The sequence below is a fragment of the Terrapene carolina genome, unplaced genomic scaffold, assembly GCF_002925995.2.
Source record: "Terrapene carolina triunguis isolate 2854851 unplaced genomic scaffold, T_m_triunguis-2.0 Scaffold68, whole genome shotgun sequence".
Classification (NCBI taxonomy): domain Eukaryota; kingdom Metazoa; phylum Chordata; order Testudines; family Emydidae; genus Terrapene; species Terrapene triunguis.
In genome coordinates this window covers 20033639-20051980 of record NW_020664419.1, presented here as the reverse complement: position 1 = coordinate 20051980, position 18342 = coordinate 20033639, and the positions used below count along the sequence as shown (strand labels likewise).

The 18342-nt window shown below is 42.3% G+C and overlaps 1 protein-coding gene across 1 annotated transcript in view; it reads left to right on the top strand.

Moving 5' to 3' along the window:
* RELN (reelin) overlaps positions 1-18342 on the top strand; it is a 430874-nt gene that overhangs the window by 337623 nt on the left and 74909 nt on the right. Inside the window, exons 30-36 of the mRNA XM_026648676.2 lie at positions 257-464; positions 4950-5026; positions 9263-9421; positions 10488-10676; positions 10909-11182; positions 13074-13214; positions 13314-13491. Of these exons, the coding sequence (XP_026504461.1) occupies positions 257-464; positions 4950-5026; positions 9263-9421; positions 10488-10676; positions 10909-11182; positions 13074-13214; positions 13314-13491 (1226 nt within the window). The remainder of the gene's footprint in view (positions 1-256; positions 465-4949; positions 5027-9262; positions 9422-10487; positions 10677-10908; positions 11183-13073; positions 13215-13313; positions 13492-18342) is intronic.

Sequence of the window (18342 nt, the reverse complement as noted above, 5' to 3'; positions counted from 1 at the left end):
TTTTTTTTTTTTTTGCGCCGCTTGGGGCGGCAAAAACCCTGGAGCCGGCTCTGGTTAGGGGAGGGAGGCTTATTCTGACTAGAAAGGGTATTTGTAAAGAGGATTAAATGGAGGTGCAATCGTTTCATCATGAAGCTGTCTCATAAGAGTCTAATATGTGGAAGTAATAATACCGTTTGCCAATTTACTGCATCTGACCTTTACTGTTCAGCACTATTTCAACAAAGCATCTCCTATATATTTTTTTCTTCTGAAGCCGCACATGGAACCTGTGTGTCTAATGTACCTAATCACAGTGAGATGTTCGACAGGTTTGAGAGGAAGCTGAGCCCTCTCTGGTACAAGATAACTGGAGGTCAGGTTGGAACAGGCTGTGGAACACTCAGTGATGGGAAATCTCTTTACTTCGATGGGTCCGGCAAAAGGGAAGCAAGAACTGTCCCTCTGGACACCACAAATATCAGGTCAATAGTAAATACTGCTTCTCGGAAAATGTATGTATATTAGCATTGTGTCCCCTGTATTGTTATAGCAGTAAAGCGACAGAGGGTATGAACCATTCTTGTTTTTACTGCAACCAATACATTATTAAGGCGCATCTTAGAGAGAAAATGCAGCATGCTCCAGCAGAAATTACTCTTTTTGAAAACTCTTGGCAAAATCCTTCCCTTCCTTGAAAAAAAAAACTCAGAAGGGAAAAAGTTAAGATATGCAAGGGAATGGCAGCCTAGAAAATGTGATCCATTCACCCCTCTGGAAGGATGCCTTAGCAGCGGGTTCTAGATGGAACAGGCAGGAAGCATGGCCTTGAAATTGTACAAAACCAGAGAATCCATAAAGAATCTATGCCTCAAACATGCAGAAAGCCTCCTTCTTCACATGCTGTCCTGAACCCTGTACATCCTGACAGCATGGCCGCAGAGCCATTGTCTGCCCGCCTGCTGTTGTACACTACCTCCATTTATAAGGGGTGCAGAAATTGGAGTGGGAGTTAATTCTGTAGGGTCAGGAATAAGTAATGCAACAATTTGCCCCATCATTTATGGGTGATTTCTATGGGATCATACTACATAGAGTGGGCATTCCCTAATGCCACTATTTTTCAGTCCATTCACTGCCCCCAAAGAACCCTACATATTGTATTGTGTGTGCAGGGGCTTCAGCGAGATTGCTGGCATCTTGGAGGGGGGCAGCATGCAACATAACAGCTGCCTTTTTTGTGTGTTCCACTCATGTTTGGCTGGTATTTGTGTGCATTTGCTACTCCATGAACCATGTGACAGAGGAGAGCACCTAGTTCTGTGTCCTGACGGGTCATATCAGATTTTTGGAATCTTATGCAGTTAATAACAGAGCATAATGTCTGAAGTAAACACATCATAGTGAAACTTATATGCAAGTTGCACTTATAATTACTTCTCCTGTCACACAGAAAACCTATTGTAAAGCCCAGGGAGTATCTTCACATTAGTACTAAGCCATTTTTAATTCCAGACGTTCACATGGATAGCTTTCTGGTTTTAAAAGAGTTTGAAACCGTTTTAATTTTTTAAAATATTTCAAACTTTACAGAGTTGGAGTTGAAGCTCCTTCTTGACCCTTTTAAACTATTATCATTCCTGGTTTGCATGAAAAAGCTGTCATGCGTTTCAAAATTGCCCCAGTAATTTTAATTGCCTATAGTGACACCTACTGTTAAAACTAGTAAAGAGCCCTATTCTCAAAACATGGCCCACTATAGCAAGGACACTGTTTCACCTGCAGTATTTACATCCATTAGGCGGCCAATATGATACCTGGATGCTATTTTATCACTGATTAGTCACTGCCTCCTGCTCTTAATCTTTTTCCCCTGTGGCTTCCTTCACTATCAGCTCAGTGAATGTAGTCACACATGGGGCCTGCCTGGCAGCTGCAGAAGCTAGATAAAAACTGTGGAATATATTTTTTTTCCAAGTGATGACATCTGGCTCATTGGTTGATTTGGCTCCCATCTGTGTTGCAGACTCTGTTGTTAATGGCTGTGGAATAGTCTCAGAGACTTGTTTTGGGCCAAACCCTTAAAGATTGGTTGGGCAGGCTGGTCCTCCTGCATAACATTTTCATCTTCCTAGTCTGTCTTCATGAGAAACTACTAGTCATAAAAAAAGGGATTTTACAATAGAACTTTATTTTTTTCAAATCTGTCACCAGCTAGTGTTTAACTACCCGAGTACTGTATTATACAGACATATACAGGTCTGGTAGTGGCTTTCAAAACCAAGGCATGGGGCAGAGGGTCTACGTTGGTTCACTTTTGGGCATATGGGATTAGATCCAGAATAAGACTCAGATGGACATGACCTTGCTAGTGTCATCCTAGTTCCTGTAGACATACAGTACATAACACACACAACACACAGTTTGAGACAACTGAGCATGAGTACAAACTGTGGTTTAGAGAAGTCAAGAAACAGGGCTAGAGGATTATGGTGATATTCATGCACAACTGTGCAAGTGAAACTTGTGCAGCACCTGCACTACATTATACTTGGCTATAATCCTACTCCTTGATTCTGAGCTCACTGGTAGCAGTGCAAATCAGGTGTACCTCCTGTGAAGAGAATGGAGTTAAACACTGGTATGAAACCAGCGTGAGTGGAGGATCAAGCCCATGGTCTTTCATTTTCATAACCCACAAATTCACCCACTAAAATAAGTATATTTAAAATAACAAAGTAAAATGTTTAAATAGGTTATGTAAGTGCTTTTCAAAAGGCACTTTATAAGCTCCCACACAAGCTAATTAGTCATGGGGGGAGAGGCAAAGTATTGTCATGGATCAAAACTGGCTAGGAGACAGAAAGCAAAGAATAGGATTAAAACGTTCATTTTCATCATGGCAAAAAGTTAGCAGTAGGGCACCTCATAGTTTTTTACTACGTCCCAATGTTGCTTAATATATTTATTAATGGTCTGGAAAAGGGAGCGGGGGAGAAATGAGTAGTGAGGTAACAACATTTACAGATGACACAAAGTTATTTAGGTTGGTCATGGCCTGAGAGGACTGTGAAGAACTTCGGAGACACCGCCCAGGTCTACGCTAGTGGCGGGTGGGGGTCGACCTAAGATACGCAACTTCAGCGACGCGAATAGCGTCGCTGAAGTCAGGGTATCTTAGGTCGACTTACCTGGCTGTGAGGACGGCGGCGAGTCGACCGCTGCCACTCCCCCGTCGACTCTGCTTCCGCCTCTCACGAGCTGGAGTTCCAGAGTCGACGGGGAGTGCAATTGGGGATCGATTTTATCGTGTCTACACTAGACATGATAAATCGACCCCCAATAGATCGATCACTACCCACCAATCTGGTGGGTAGTGAAGACCTGCCCCTAAACAAGCTATGCAAATGGGAAACATGACACCAAATCTAACATGACACCAGAATCCAATACTGATAACTGCAAAAGAAAAGCACATTGGAGAGGAAAAGTTAAACTGATCTTTCACCATACAGGGTTCAAATCAACTGTATAAACTCAAGAAAGGGACCTGGACATCAGTGTAGACAGCTCAGTGAAAACCTCTGTTCAATATGTAATTGCAGTCAGAAAAGCTAACAAAATGGTAGAGTGAATAAGAAATGGGATGGAGAATAATACTGAAAATATTATAATGCCATCTTATACCTCAAGGGTGTGGCTTCACTTGGAATACTGTGTGCAGCACTGGTCACCTCATCTCAAAAAGGATATTGCAGAATTAGAGGGGGTGCAGAGAAGGGTGATGAGAATGATCAAGAGCATGGGAAAACTCTAATAGGAAGAGAGATTGAAAAGATTGGGATTGTTTATTTTAGAAAGGAGATAATTAAAGCGGGACATGATAAAAGTATATAAAATAATGTATGGTCTAGGGAAAGTAGATTAGGAACTTCTGTTTTCCCTGCCTCATAATATTCAATTAAATGACAAGATGGGAAATTCAAAATTGATCAAAGGAAATACTTTTTCACAAAACATATAATTAACCTGCGGAACATGTTGCCACAGGAAGTCATTGAGGCCAAACACTTAAGATTCAAAAAGGGACTGGACATTTATATGGATATCAGGAATATCCAGAGTTATCATAAATAATAATAAAAACTTTAGCAGGGATGTTAACCTCATACTTCAGGGTTTAAGCCAATCTCTAACTATTAGGGATCAAGATCAGAGCTAATGTATGGAGCAGATTTTCCCACAACTATTACCAGATTCTTACACATTCATCTGAAGCTTCAGGGACTAGCTACTGTCAGTGAAAGGATACTGGAGTAGGCGGACCTTGGCTCTGAACTAAAATGGTAATTCCTATGTTCCAATCGATGCATAAACACTGCACTAGGATTACTAGGATTTTAATTTTATTGCTAAAATTTCAAAAAATAATACGTGTCTGCCTTTCTCCCATATCATTCTCACAAGAGCTACCAAATCTCCACAAATGCAGTAGTATTAACCCATCCTTCAAGAAAGCCCAGTATTATGCTGTTAGACAGTAGTTTCACAAGGATAGAAATCCAGGTGGTTTTATTGCCACAATAATGAAACCACATTAAACTACTTCAGAATGATTTTTTTAATTCTATTAAAGTTTTTTCAATGTTAGTGAATAGATACATTTCATTGTACAAACAGTGCATTTGTTAAGCATGGTGTCAGCTGTCCACACAAACACTGTTTGCTCTACAGAGCCCATACTACTCCTTACTTGGGAAAAACGTCCCTAGACCTATTAGGTTGTTGATTTTGGTGGAAATTTTACCTAAATTAAGAAGCGCTGAATAGTGACCTAAATAAAAAATCTTCGTGAGTTAGGGAAAATAGAGTTGTTTATACTGCATTTGTGTTTTGACATTTCAACAACAAAAAAAACCTAACCATATTATATTTCTCTTGTAAGAACACTTTTTTATTTTTTTAAACAGACTAGTTCAATTTTATTTACAAATTGGAAGCAAAACAGCTGGTACCCTCTGCAACAAACCAAGAGCCAGGAACGAAGGTAATGTCCCTTTTCATTTGAAACCAGCTTTTAGCAGAGTTTTTGTTCATTGGACCTATTTTACAGAATTAATAAGATCATTACATAGTGTGACAAAGTTCCTCCTCTGCCTTGGTGAGTCCTGCGCTTATTGGCAGATTTGCTCGCCTCAGAGATTCACGGCAGCCCTCAGTTTGGCCACTTTTGCTAATGGCTCAAGCCTGCTGTTCACTCCGCTAACCTCATCACTGGCCAGCATGGGGAAAGGGAGGAGAACAATCCCCACAGTCTCTGCTGATCCACCTAGTGGGTCGGGGGACAGGCCAGGGACCTTCCCTTCTGGTGGGACCCACAGTCCAGGTCAACTCCTCTTGTATCCAATAGGGAGTTGGGGGGATGGGGGAAAACCAAGCCCTCCCTCTACTCCGGGTTCCAGCCCAGGGCCCTGTGGATTGCAGCTGTGTACAGTGTTTCCTGTAACAGCTGCATGACAGCTACAAATCCCTGGACTACTTCCCCATGGCCTCCTCCCAACACCTTCTTTATCTTCACCTCAGGACCTTCCTCCTGATGCTACTCCTCAGTCCTCCAGCAGCACGCCTTCGCCTTCTCACTCTCAGCTCCTTGTGTGCCTCTTGCTCCCAGCTCCTCACACATGCCTCACTAACTGAAGTGAGGTCCTTTTTAAACCGGGTGCCCTGATTAGCCTGCCTGTTCTAATTGATTCTAGTAGCTTCTTAATTGGCTCCAGGTGTCCTAATTAGCCTGCCTGCCATAATTGGTTCCAGCAACTTCCTGATTGTTCTGGAACATCCCATTATCTTACTCAGGAAAAAGGGACCTGCTTAATCTGGGGCTAATATATCTACCTTGGATCACTTTCCTGTAGCCCTCTGGCCTGACCCTGTCACAATAGTTAATACGAATCAACTAACTGTCCCCCTTTTATGAAGGGTACAGAAGTCTTTTTTAAATAAAAAACAAGCAATCTATTCCTAATTATTGTTCCACATTTTGAACTCCTATTTACCTCCAAGCCACACAAACCTGATGTTAACCTTATTATACGTTATTCGCCTCATGAATGCAGAATTATGAAACTGAATCTGAAGAAAATATTATTTAGGCCAAACAAATTAATCTTTCCCATCTGCTTGTACTCTTATTTTTCTCGTGTCCCTAGGTTGGTTTTTCGGGGGGGGAGGGGTGAAATTTGAGCTTTGTAAGAATGAGGGAGTTACTCAGGGCAGATCCTCAGCTGGTGTAAACTGATCTAGCTCCACGAGAGACACTAGAGCTGTGACCATTTATGCCAGCTAAGAATCTGGCCCTATGTGTTATAATTTTTATTGTGTAAGGGCAGCTGGGAACATTATGTAATTATTTTATTGGCATTACATGCAGATGAACTCAGCTTCCCATGGAAATGTAAGATACAGTGGTAACCAGAGGTGTTTTTTAAAGCTAACTTGTCCTGCATTGTTATGGTACTATTCTGCCAATTGAACTGGGTATGAAGCAGGGGGAGTGATGACTACATGCTGTTTAAAAAATAACATTGAGAGTGAATCAAAATTAATTGTTTGTGTATTTCCTGAATGCTTTCTAATTTTCCTCCCAGAGTGTAACAACAGGACCACCACATGATTTGTCAGTTGGTTCTACAGCAGTCTGAAAATATGTCTAGGCTTATGCATATGACTATGTACTGATTCCAAGTATAATTGTGTATGAGCTCAAATAATATGCACTGTAGCAAATTACCTCTGCGTGGTTCTATACTCAGTACAAGGGCTAACCTCAGTTCATATAGGGATGCTATCAGCACCATGGGGACACTGCCGGACAGGACAGGTACAAAAACAAATAACATCATTTCTGCACCAGTCGAAAAACTTAATGTACAAAAGATCTTACTCACCATGTGATTTGCATCCCACAGACAGTTCTCAGGCTTAGTATGATACTGGCAGTTTAAATGTAAATCTTTCTAAATCCTTGCACAAAGTTCTTAAAGCAATGAAAATAAAGATTCTGGCATAGTCAAGGTGATGTCTTAATTTTCATAGTTGGTTTTAAAATCAGAAATATACAATTTTCATTTAGGCAGAAAACCAGTAATGAAAGAGATGAAGAAGGATGATCCAGTGGTCAGGGCACTGGGTTAAGCTGTGGGAGACCCACGTTCAAGTCCCAGTTCCATAGACTTCCACTGTGACCTTGGGCAAGTCACTTAACCTCTCTGTGCCTCAATTCCCTATCATTAAAATGGGGCTAATAAAGCTACCTCACAGGGATATTATGAAGATAAATTGAGGCTAAGATTTAGTCACGGGTATTTTTGGTAAAAGTCATGGACAGGTCATGGGCAAATAATAAAAATTCATGGCATGTGACCTGTCCATGACTTTTACCAAAAATACCCCTAACTAAATCTCTACTTCTGGGGCCCTGCTGCTTCGGGACCACTGCTGCTTGGGCGGTCCCCAGGGCACCCCCAGGACTGCTGCTTGGGTGCTCCCTGGACCCAGCCACACCGGCCACTGCTCGGGCGATCCCCAGAGCCAGCTGCACGGGGCTGCCCGACCAGTGGCCAGTGCGGCTGGCCCTGGGGCAGCCCCCGGGCTGCTGCTCAGGTGCTCCCTGGGGCCACCCGAGCAGCAGCCAGTGCGGCTGGCCCCGGGGACTGCCCGAGCGGTTGGCTCCAGGGCCAGTCCACCAATGGCTGGTGTGGCTGGCTCTGGGGCGGCCCCAGGACCCTTGCTCGGGCGCTCCCCGGGGCTGCCCCCAGGACTGCTACTCGAGCAGTCCGCAGGACCAGCTGCCTGGGGCCTCCCAAGCAGCGGCCGGTGCAGCTGGCACCGGGACCACCCAAGCAGCTCACCTAGGGTTGCTCCAGCAGCGGCCAATTTGGCTAGCCGTGGGGCACCCAAGCAGCTGGCCCTGGAGTCAGCCACACCAGCTGCTGCGGAAGTTACGGAGGTCACGGAAAGTCACGGAATCCGTGACTTCTGCAACCTCAGTGAGAGAATCACAGCCTTAAAATAAATGCATTAGAGATTGTGAATCACTCTGCGATCTAATGATAAGAAAGTTACATTATTATCATATAAGTATTCTAAAAAAAGAGTGACCCCAGTTGAAAGTCAAGCTAAAAGTGTTTAACGTTGGGGCTTGAGTCAGCTCTCATTTACACTGTATAATTTATCCAGCTAAGAAGTTAAAAAAGGGTGAGAAAATTAGAATAAAATAGGAATATGGAGGGAGGGCCTGATTCTCCCTTTATATACACTGGTCTAAATCAAGAGTAAATCCATTGGATTAAATGGAATTTCCCCAGTTTAAATTGAGGGTAAGTGAAATGAGAAGCAAGTCAAGGAAGTTCATTACCTTCTACACAGGAGAGCCTCTTTCTCCTCTCACTGCAGTTTGATACCATTGTCGTCAGTGGACTTTCTAATTTATACCTGTATAAATAAGATCAGAATCAGGGCTAGAGTCTCTTTTCTTACATTACATTCACAGGGCTTGATACTCCTCGCACTTACAATGGTGTAAGTCAAGAGTAAATCTGTTGACCTTGATGGAGTTACAGCAGTGTAAAACTGCTGTGAGAGGAGAATCAAACCCAGAGTATCTTAGTGGTGTTTCTTTCATTCTCCTATATGATGGGCAGTGCCAATAAATGACTTCTGTCCCCCATGGCTGTACTGTGTTCTAATATCTACTATACTAAATCTAAGATAATGGAGATAATGTAACTTTTAAGGATGTAGTGTATATATAGTAAGGGTGAAATCACAGTCAGGCGCCATCTTCAGAAAGGACTGGGTTTACAGCCTGCAAAAAAACAGCCTCTTAGTGGCCCAAACAAGCCACAAGGATTAATTATATGAAATATATATTAAATGTATTAAAAGATGTGAGTCAAATTCTTCCCACATTTTCAGTGGTGCAATCTCTCTAGCTTCAATGGGGCTGCACCTGTATAACCAAAGGGAGAATCTGGCCCTGTCAGCTTACTGCTAATGCAAGCAACATATGACAACCAGTAATCCTGACAACAGTAATAACATCCTGCCAACAAAGGGCTCTCTTCACAAAAAAGTATGTGCTACATGAAAAAAACAAACCATTTGCCCATGTCATGTAGCGTACATTAAACTGATATGGGGATTTGGCAGAATAAGGACTGAAGGATTGGCCTTATTTTTTCTGTGCGGTTTAAATAAATGATTTTGTTCATTTTTAATACAGGGCTTGTAGTTCAATACACAAATAACAATGGAATAACCTGGCATTTGCTGCGAGAGCTGGATTACATGTCTTACTTAGAACCACAGATTGTTTCAATAGATCTACCCCGTGAAGCTAAAACATCTGCAACTGCTTTCCGATGGTGGCAACCCCAACATGGTAACCAATGCTTTACTAAAAATTTAATAAGCAGCTTTCCAATAAAACAAACATCCAGCCTTCCAGTGCTTGGAAATAAGGTTAAGAGCTATGGACATTTTATTTTAGGAAAAACAAACTAAAAATGTATTATGCCTATACAGCTACCACCGGATAGTTTTGGCTCTTGGCCTATTCATAGCTTACTGCTAAACAAGGCTTTTCTCAGTCATATTATTATTCTTGTTATTGTTTATATAGCACCGTAAATGTGCATCATGCGTTACAGAGCAAATAACTACACAGTTCCTGCACCAAACTGTTCACATTCTAAGTTTAAATCAAACTTTATGATTGATAACAGACATGAGGGAATGAGAAAAGGAAGGCAGCCCAAGTAAGTTTATATGGGTACTTAGATGTGCTCTTTATCATCTTGATGTATGTTTTGCCTACAATTTATAAGCTGAAGTTAGTTGTCATTTTTCTCTTCCTCTCCTCCTGCTTCTCAGTTGATAGCATTAAAGGGGGGTACAGTAGGAGGACATCTAGTATGAGAATGTAGAGGGAAATGGATTGATGGGATTGTTGGGCTGGCTCAGGCAAGAAGATGAGAACAGAGATGAGGTAGGGAGAAGGCGAGGAACAACTCCATGAATATCATCTGCACGAGGGGTTTTCAACCTTTTCCTCACCACAACTCCCTTTTCCAGACCAGAACCCCCATTTTATCTAGTCAGGACCCCCTTGCTATTTAGCAATAGAAAGGGCAGGTTGAGAAGCCCAATCTGCATAACAGAGGCTCAGGGAGTACTTCATTTAAAAATAGGAAAAGATTATGATGGCACTAGTAAAGAGGAGGAAATATCTGTGTTCCCCAGAAATAGAGCCACCAATAGGTGGTGGATTATGTCTTGAGTAACTTGTCAGGTATGGTTAGCAAGAAGATTTTAATTGATTGAACTCTATCCTCACAAAAAGGTGGTATTGGAACTGTGAAACAATTAAGCTAGTCTGCATGAATAGTACAGACATGATTAAATATCTTACTGGGGCTCCACTAACCTTCCTGTCTTTCTGTTCATAGGGAAACTTTCAGCACAGTGGGCCTTGGATGATGTCCTTATAGGAATGAATGACAGCTCTCAGACTGGTTTTCAAGATAAATTTGATGGATCTGCAGATTTACAAGCAAGTTGGTACAGGATCCAAGGGGGTCAAGTAGATATTGACTGTCTCTCTATGGATACAGCTCTGATGTTCAGTGACGATACTGGTATGTGTCACCAAAGGAAGGTCTGAATGGACCTCTTTTTTAGGCTACAGGGGGCTTAGGTCTTTATAGGATCCATTTAAAAAATGGGGGATATCTGTATAATAGTCTGTTGGGGAAAGGAGAAATGCTTTCAGGCTATAAAGTTGAAAATGCTGAGCCCAAGGAAAAAGCAAACATTACATAATATTAAAACATTACATAATAAGAAAGTATTTTTGTTCTCTTTTCTTAGGAAAACCTCGTTATGCTGAGACTTGGGATTTCCATGTGTCAGCCTCCACTTTCCTGCAGTTTGAGCTGAGCATGGGTTGCAGTAAGCCATTCAGCGATTCCCATGGCATTCACTTGCAGTATTCCTTAAATAATGGAAGAGACTGGCACCTGGTGACTGAAGAGTGTGTTCCTCCAAGCATAGGTTGTCAGCATTACACTGAGAGTTCAATTTACAGATCGGAAAGATTCCAGAACTGGAAGCGAATTACTGTCTACCTTCCACTTGCAACCATGTGAGAATTATTGTGTTGGCTATATATCAAAATATAGGCTTTTCTGAACTAATCTGAACAAATATGCCTCAGCTTGGGAATTTTCTGAATACTTCTTAATAATTAAATATGAAATGTGCCAGAAAATAAATACATCATCCCTATAAACTGCACTTTAAAATATTTCAACAGATGTAATATGAGCTGTGAAAGTATCAAATTTAGCTGAGTCAATTCTTGAGTCTTGCCTATGACCTGACCATAACAAGGGCTGTAAATCTGCTATGGGGTTTTAAAGATGCACCAAATGAAGTGTCAGAAATTAATCCACTCACACATTTCAGAAGAAAAACACCTTAAAATAAAAGCATTTTGCCATGTGCACAGATAGATACAATGCCATTTCAGACCAAGATTTATGCACTTACACTTTTACAACGATAGGACCCCACATGTCCTTCCTTTGTCAGATTTAATTAAGCCATCATCACATCAGTATAGGAATGATAAAAGCTATATCTTACATAGCATAACCACATAACACCCACTAAGGCAGAATTAATCATGACATTATAGAAAAACAGAATCTGCTGCTGCTGAACCTGCGAACCTCAGCCTCTCTGATTGGGAATAAAATTCCATTTTTAGGAAGAATTAAAACCCTGCTCCTTAAAATGAATAAGATACAGTGGTAACCAAACATGGCAGATGTACTGAGTTCTGCTTTCTTAATGAACCCATTCTCCAAGTCTAGGAATAGCATTAAACTGTGTAATGCTAAGTATTATCACACTAATGATAATAATACTTAGCATTACACAACTTAGTGCTTTACCTCACCAAAACCCTCTACAAGTATTAACTAATTAAGCCTTGCACCCTTACGGTAAATGCTGTTACTCCCTTTTACAGAAAAACAAACAAACAGGTACATAGTAGTGAGTGTGACATATCCAAGGTCACACAGGAAGTCAACATCAGAATGGAGGCTAGAACTCAACTCATGGCTCCAAATCCCACTGCGCAGTCCACTACACCATGCCTCCATTCCCAAATAGTCTTCTTCATACATTGGGCCCCATCCTGATCCTATTGAAGTTAATGGGATTTTTGCATTCAGTGGTATAGATGGTATGGTATGCAATGCATTCCAGTCCACTGCATGTTACCTGCCTGAACAAATCCGAGATCATCTAACCAATAGCATCTTTGTTTAGATTTTTCAACTTTTTTCCTCCAGCTAACCATAATGTACTGCAGGATGAGCAACAGTTATAGAAATATATATTTTCATTCCTTCTTCCTTACATGATACTGGACAAGATCTTTCATCTGCCTTCTTATTCTAATGAAATTATGATTTTTTAAAAACCCTGATAATACACAGGACCCAATCCTGCTTCCATGTCAATAGGCACAGGATAGGACTCTTCTGTCTTCTGAATTTTAGCCTGACATATCATAGTTTATAACAAACTGATTCATACAGATAAACTGCTAGCTGCATTGAAAAGTTATTTGTGTGTGCAACAGGCTATTGAATACTAATGTATTTAATGCCTCTTGCTCAACTACATTGTGTTAAACAGTGCACACATCTGAACCATAAATCTAAGCAATGAATTCAGCATCATACATGTCCCATTGCAAAGTACTATGTGTACAGTATTGAAAAACGGAGACTCAGAGAGTTAGATATTGAAGAGAAATAGACACAATAATCCTAAAATCCTTAATCAGTTTTCACGTAGGCTATACTCCTGTTAGAGTCAGTTAGAATTTTGCCTGAGAAGGACTTCAGGATAGGGTTCCGTTTCAGCTGGAATACATTTAAGATATTTCTACTGCCTTTCCCAAATGCAGACTAGAATGCTGTTTTTCAAACTGAGCTCTGTTTGTTCTGTTTTGCTAGCTCTCCCAGAACACGTTTCAGATGGATTCAATATGATTACACTCCTGGAGCAGATTCTTGGGCTATTGATAATGTAGTCTTGGCTACAGGATGTCCCTGGATGTGCTCCGGCCATGGAATCTGTGACTCAGGCCACTGTGTGTAAGTAGACAAACCTGACATCATGTGCTGTTTTCATAGTAAAGTTGTATTTTTATTACCCCAGATAGATAATCCCTTTTTCTACCAATATGTTGTCAGGTGTGACAGAGGCTTTGGAGGTCCGTACTGTGTCCCTGTTGCTTCTCTGCCTTCTGTTCTGAAAGATGACTTCAATGGTAACTTGCATCCTGATCTTTGGCCTGAAGTCTACGGTGCCGAGAGGGGAAACCTGAACAGTGACACAATCAAATCTGGAACCACTCTCATTTTTAAAGGGGTTAGATATTATTTAAATTCAAACATTTAATAAAATATCAATACTCTTAATAATAGCAAGTATATTTTCCTTTCTTTGTTTCCTGCAAATGATTATTTTAATAATTTTAGACAAGAGGTTATTTTTCACCTTTGATACTATTTTCTGGCCTGAGTTATATTCACTGTGTTCAGCACATTTCCTTTTTTTGAACATTTAACATATTATTTTTCCAATGTCTACTTTAGCTTCTGCTGTCATTTCTAACAAAGCTGAAAGATGAGAATAAAACTCCACAGTTGAGATTTTTCCAAGCCAATTATAGGGTTTGGGCACCCAACTCCCATAATTGGCTTGGAAAAATTAATGGGAGTTGTCTCTAAATCCCCTAGTAGTTTTGTAAATCCCATTGCTAATTTAATAAATCTCAACCTACATGTTTATTTTTGCAAATTTTGTATCATGTGGATTATTTAGCATTATTTTATATTTAATTATGTGTTTAATGTATATTCTTAAATTTTATTTTTATGAAGTTCGATATATAGATAGATAGATAGATAGAGTAAAAAAGCAAATATGTAAGACAGAAGAGAGCTTACTTTCCAAACCTTGCACTTCCTTTATAACCTTAAGATACGTCTTTGTTCACACAAGCACTCTAGTTTTGAGCTGACATGCAAGCCATTTTCAGTTAGAGTGCAAATCCACAGCTATGTTGTCACACCATTAGTTTAGTGCTTCTCAAAAATAAAGTGTAAATATTAATTTAGGTGTAATCAATGAAATCTTTAAAAATATTTCTTTGCACAACTTCTATTCCTTTCCAGTTAAGCAACTTCAGATAATCAAAATCACACTAAGAATATTAACTGTCCTAAACCTGGATTGATACTTCTTGAAGAAATACCTGAGGAAGGAAACCCTGGAGGAGGGGAAAACTCTGTGAGGAACCCCATGCAGAGGCTGGGTTTGCCAAATCCCTGCCAAATGAGCAGTGGTTCTGCTCCCCAGATCCACGCAAAGTCAAAGCAATCCACTTACGGCTTGTCTATATGAACAATTAGTTCACAGCAAGCTGGGGTGTGAATCTACCTTAAACTAGCCTGCCGCGGACTAACTGTCCAGGTGGATCCTGCTGACACACATTAACAGTACGTTAATGTGCTTTATCTATTCCCATTTTAAAAGGATTGTGTAACAATATTTACCTCCTTTGTAAAGCTCTTTGGGATCTATATAAAAGCTTAATGGTGGTGACAATGTTGTTGTTAATATGCCAGTATTCTCACAAAGCTCCAGCAAATAGTCAGAGCTGAGTAGTATAGCAGTTGAACAGAAAGACCTAAAAGAGAATATGGGTTCAAATTAGAACTGGTGCAGAGAAAGGCTACCAGGATGATCAGGGGAATGGAGAGCCTATCTTATCAGTGGAGACTAAAAGAGCTTGGATTGTTTAAGCTTGCAAATCAAAGGCTGAGCATGGATATGACTCCTCTTTATAAATACATCAGGGAGGTATTAGGGTCTGTAGGTGGAGAAGAGCTATTTAAACTAAAGTACAATTTTGGCACAAGAACAAATGGTTATAAAATGGCCATGAATCAATTTAGGCTGAAAATTAGAAGAACCACCAGAGGAATGAGGTTCTGGAACAGTAGGAGTAGTGGGGGCAAGCAACCTAAAATAGATCTTAATAAATTTATAAATGGGATTATATGATGGGTTTGCCTGCAATAGGAGACTGGATTCGATGACCAAGGAGAATCCATAGAGCACAGATCTGGAAAGGACCAAGGATGTAACAATCTGATTGTATTGTACACCCTATCACCAGTACAAGCATCCTTTAGCAAAACTTGACAATGTGATTAAAAATTCAATTGCTTGCTTTTTGGTTTCTGCAGCCATCTGTCTCCCACAATTCGGGACATCTGGGCTGCTCTCCTCTCTCTGCAGCTCTCCTCTCTCTGCAGCTCACAGAGGTAGAGTTTTGTTGCTGCATGGCCTGGCCAAACTCCCTCTGTTCCTGCGTGGTGACAGACTCTGTGCCTCTGCAGCAGCAGACAGTGATGGTTCTTTTGCTTCCGCTCTTCCGCCTCCTATTTTAACTTTTCTGCCTATTTTTTGGGGCAGTGGGGAGCAGCACTCTCCCTCCTTGACATTCCTCCTCCTTCCTGGGTCTGTCAACCTTTTGGGGGTTTAAGCCTCCCTGCGCCTGCCCTGCCGCATCTTCCTGCTAGCTCCTCTGCCCCTTACAGGCCTAGCAGAGCAGCCAAAAAAGCACCAGGTCAAAGCCAAGTGGTGCTCTATCTGAGGCAGCTTTGCCAGACCCAGCAGATGGTGAGGTGTGCGCAGCCTGCACCCAGCCTTTTGTCCCTAACTCTGTTAGATCCTGAGTTGGACAGGCAGGTGGGATCCCCTACCCACAGAGGCAGCTGCGACTCCAAATGGGAAAAATGGACTGGGAACCCCAGTGCAGAGCAGGGAGAGGCTCCAAAAGCAAGGAGGGCCCTGACCACTTGACTCATGGGATAAGACCCATGGGACCCCTGCAGAACAAAGAGGGGAGGTTGCAGGGCCACAAATCTCCTTCCACCTCCCCAGTCTTAAAATGGATCCTGAGTGCCCTGGGGAAAGAAGCAGGGTTTGTAATCAGCCTTCCAGCAGGGAGGGCTCTGACAATGAGTTCCCCCTCCCGGTCCCAGGGGAAGTGAGACAGTCCTCTCAAGAGGTCTCTAGGTCATAAGGAAGGCAAGTCACAAAAAGCATCACCAAGCCACAGCAGAGCTCCTACACTCCCAAACAGGGCCAGCTCTAACTTTTTTGTTGCCCCAAGCAGCAAAAAAAAGCACCGCCCACCCCCGCCGAGCGCCGCGCCGCCAGAACCCCCCCCGAGCGCCGTGCCCCGCGCCGCCCCCCTGCCGAGCGCCGCGCCGCCGGAGCGCCCCCCCGTGGAATGCCGCGCCGCTCCGGCCCCCGCCACCCCAAGTTTGGCCGCCCCTTACCAGGGGCCGCCCCAAGCATGTGCTTGGTTGCCTGGTGCCTGGAGCCGGCCCTGCTCCCAAAGCACACTAAAAAGCTAAAAAGGGGAAAGAAAAGGCACACAAAAAAACAGAAGATAAGAATCCTCTGACTCCTTTTTCTCCTCCTCCTTCCCCTCCCCCACTGAGGAAGGTGAGCTGTCTGGCTGTGAAACCTGAGCATGCTCTTGAGAGTAAACCTCAGAGTAAATTTCTCCTCTCAAAATCCTCCCCTGAGGCTGCAATAGCCTTTCACTCCTCCTTCAAGGAAGCGATGAGGGATTAATGGAACAAGCCTGATAAGGGCAAGCATGTTAACAAGAGCAACCTCGGGCTCTATAACATTCAAGTATCAAAGGGCTCTATTGCTGAAATATCAAAGGGTGACATGCTGTATGTTTATTCCTTAAGAGGGGGAGATCGATCCTAAGGAACCCATGGATAGAAAGATGAAGGCCACTCTCAAAAAGGGCTTTGAAGCCTCTTCTGTCAACCTCTGAGCATCCCTGGCAGCTACCTGCTTTGAAAGAGCATCTCCTTCCTGGCTGGAAGATCTCAAAGCCCTTAAAGACAGAAATCACCCTGACTTTGGCTCCACTTTAAAGAAATTCTCCCTAACAACAATGTTTGTAGCTGACATCTCAATGGATGCAATGAGGTCCTCACCCCGAGCCATGGCTTCCAGCTCAGTAGCCAGGCACCCACTATGGCTCCAATCCTGGAAGGTGGATACTCACTGTAAGCAGGTTCTATGCTCAGCCAAGTTTACATGATCCCTCCTTTTTGGAAAAAAGTTGGTTATGATGATGGCTGACAGTGCAGCAAATCCAAACTGTCTCTCCTTTCACCACTAAGTGCCCTCAGGAGGTGATATAGCCCAGCCTTTACAGTCAGAGGTGCTTCTTTCACTCCTCATCCTCACAGAGGTAGCAGCAAAGGGACAATAGATTCCCCAGTGGAAAACAGTGGATTCGAAGTCTAGGGGGGTGGGTGGAAGTCCAAATGAAGCTCTACCCTCCTCCCAAAATGCACTTTATGACAAAGATCACATAGGCCTCCATCCAGAGTTGAAGTTAGGGCGCAGGATTTTCCATTTCCTAGAGGAATGGGTTGCATCAACTACAGACAAGTGCATCAGGAAAATAGTAAGCCAGGGATACTCCCTCGAGCTGTGGGCTCCACCCATTCCATTTTTTCTCCATTCACCCAGCTCCCATGACCCCAGAAAACACAATCTGATCCAGAACAAAATATTCCATCATCTGGATATGGGAGTGTCAAGGCTCCTTCCCCACTCTGAACTTTAGGGTACAGATGTGGGGGCCTGCATGAAAACTTCTAAGCTTAACTACCAGCTTAGACCTGGTCCGCTGCCACCACTCCCAATGTGCTAATTCCCTTCCCTGGGTAGCCTTGAGAGACTCTTCACCAATTCCCTGGTGAATACAGATCCAAACCCCTTGGATCTTAAAACAAGGAGAAATTAACCATCCCCCCTCCTTTCTCCCACCAACTCCTGGTGGATCAAGATCCAACCCCCTTGGATCTAAAAACAAGGAAAAATCAATCAGGTTCTTAAAAAGAAGGATTTTAATTAAAGAAAAAGGTAAAAATCATCTCTGTAAAATCAGGATGGAAAATAACTTTACAGGGTAATCAAACTTAAAGAGCCCAGAGGAACCCCCTCTAGCCTTAGGTTCAAAGTTACAGCAAACAGAGGTAAACACCCTAGTAAAAGGTACATTTACAAGTTGAGAAAACAAAGATAAAACTAACACGCCTTGCCTGGCTGTACTTACAAGTTTGAAATATGAGATACTTGTTCAGAAAGATTTGGAGAGCATGGATT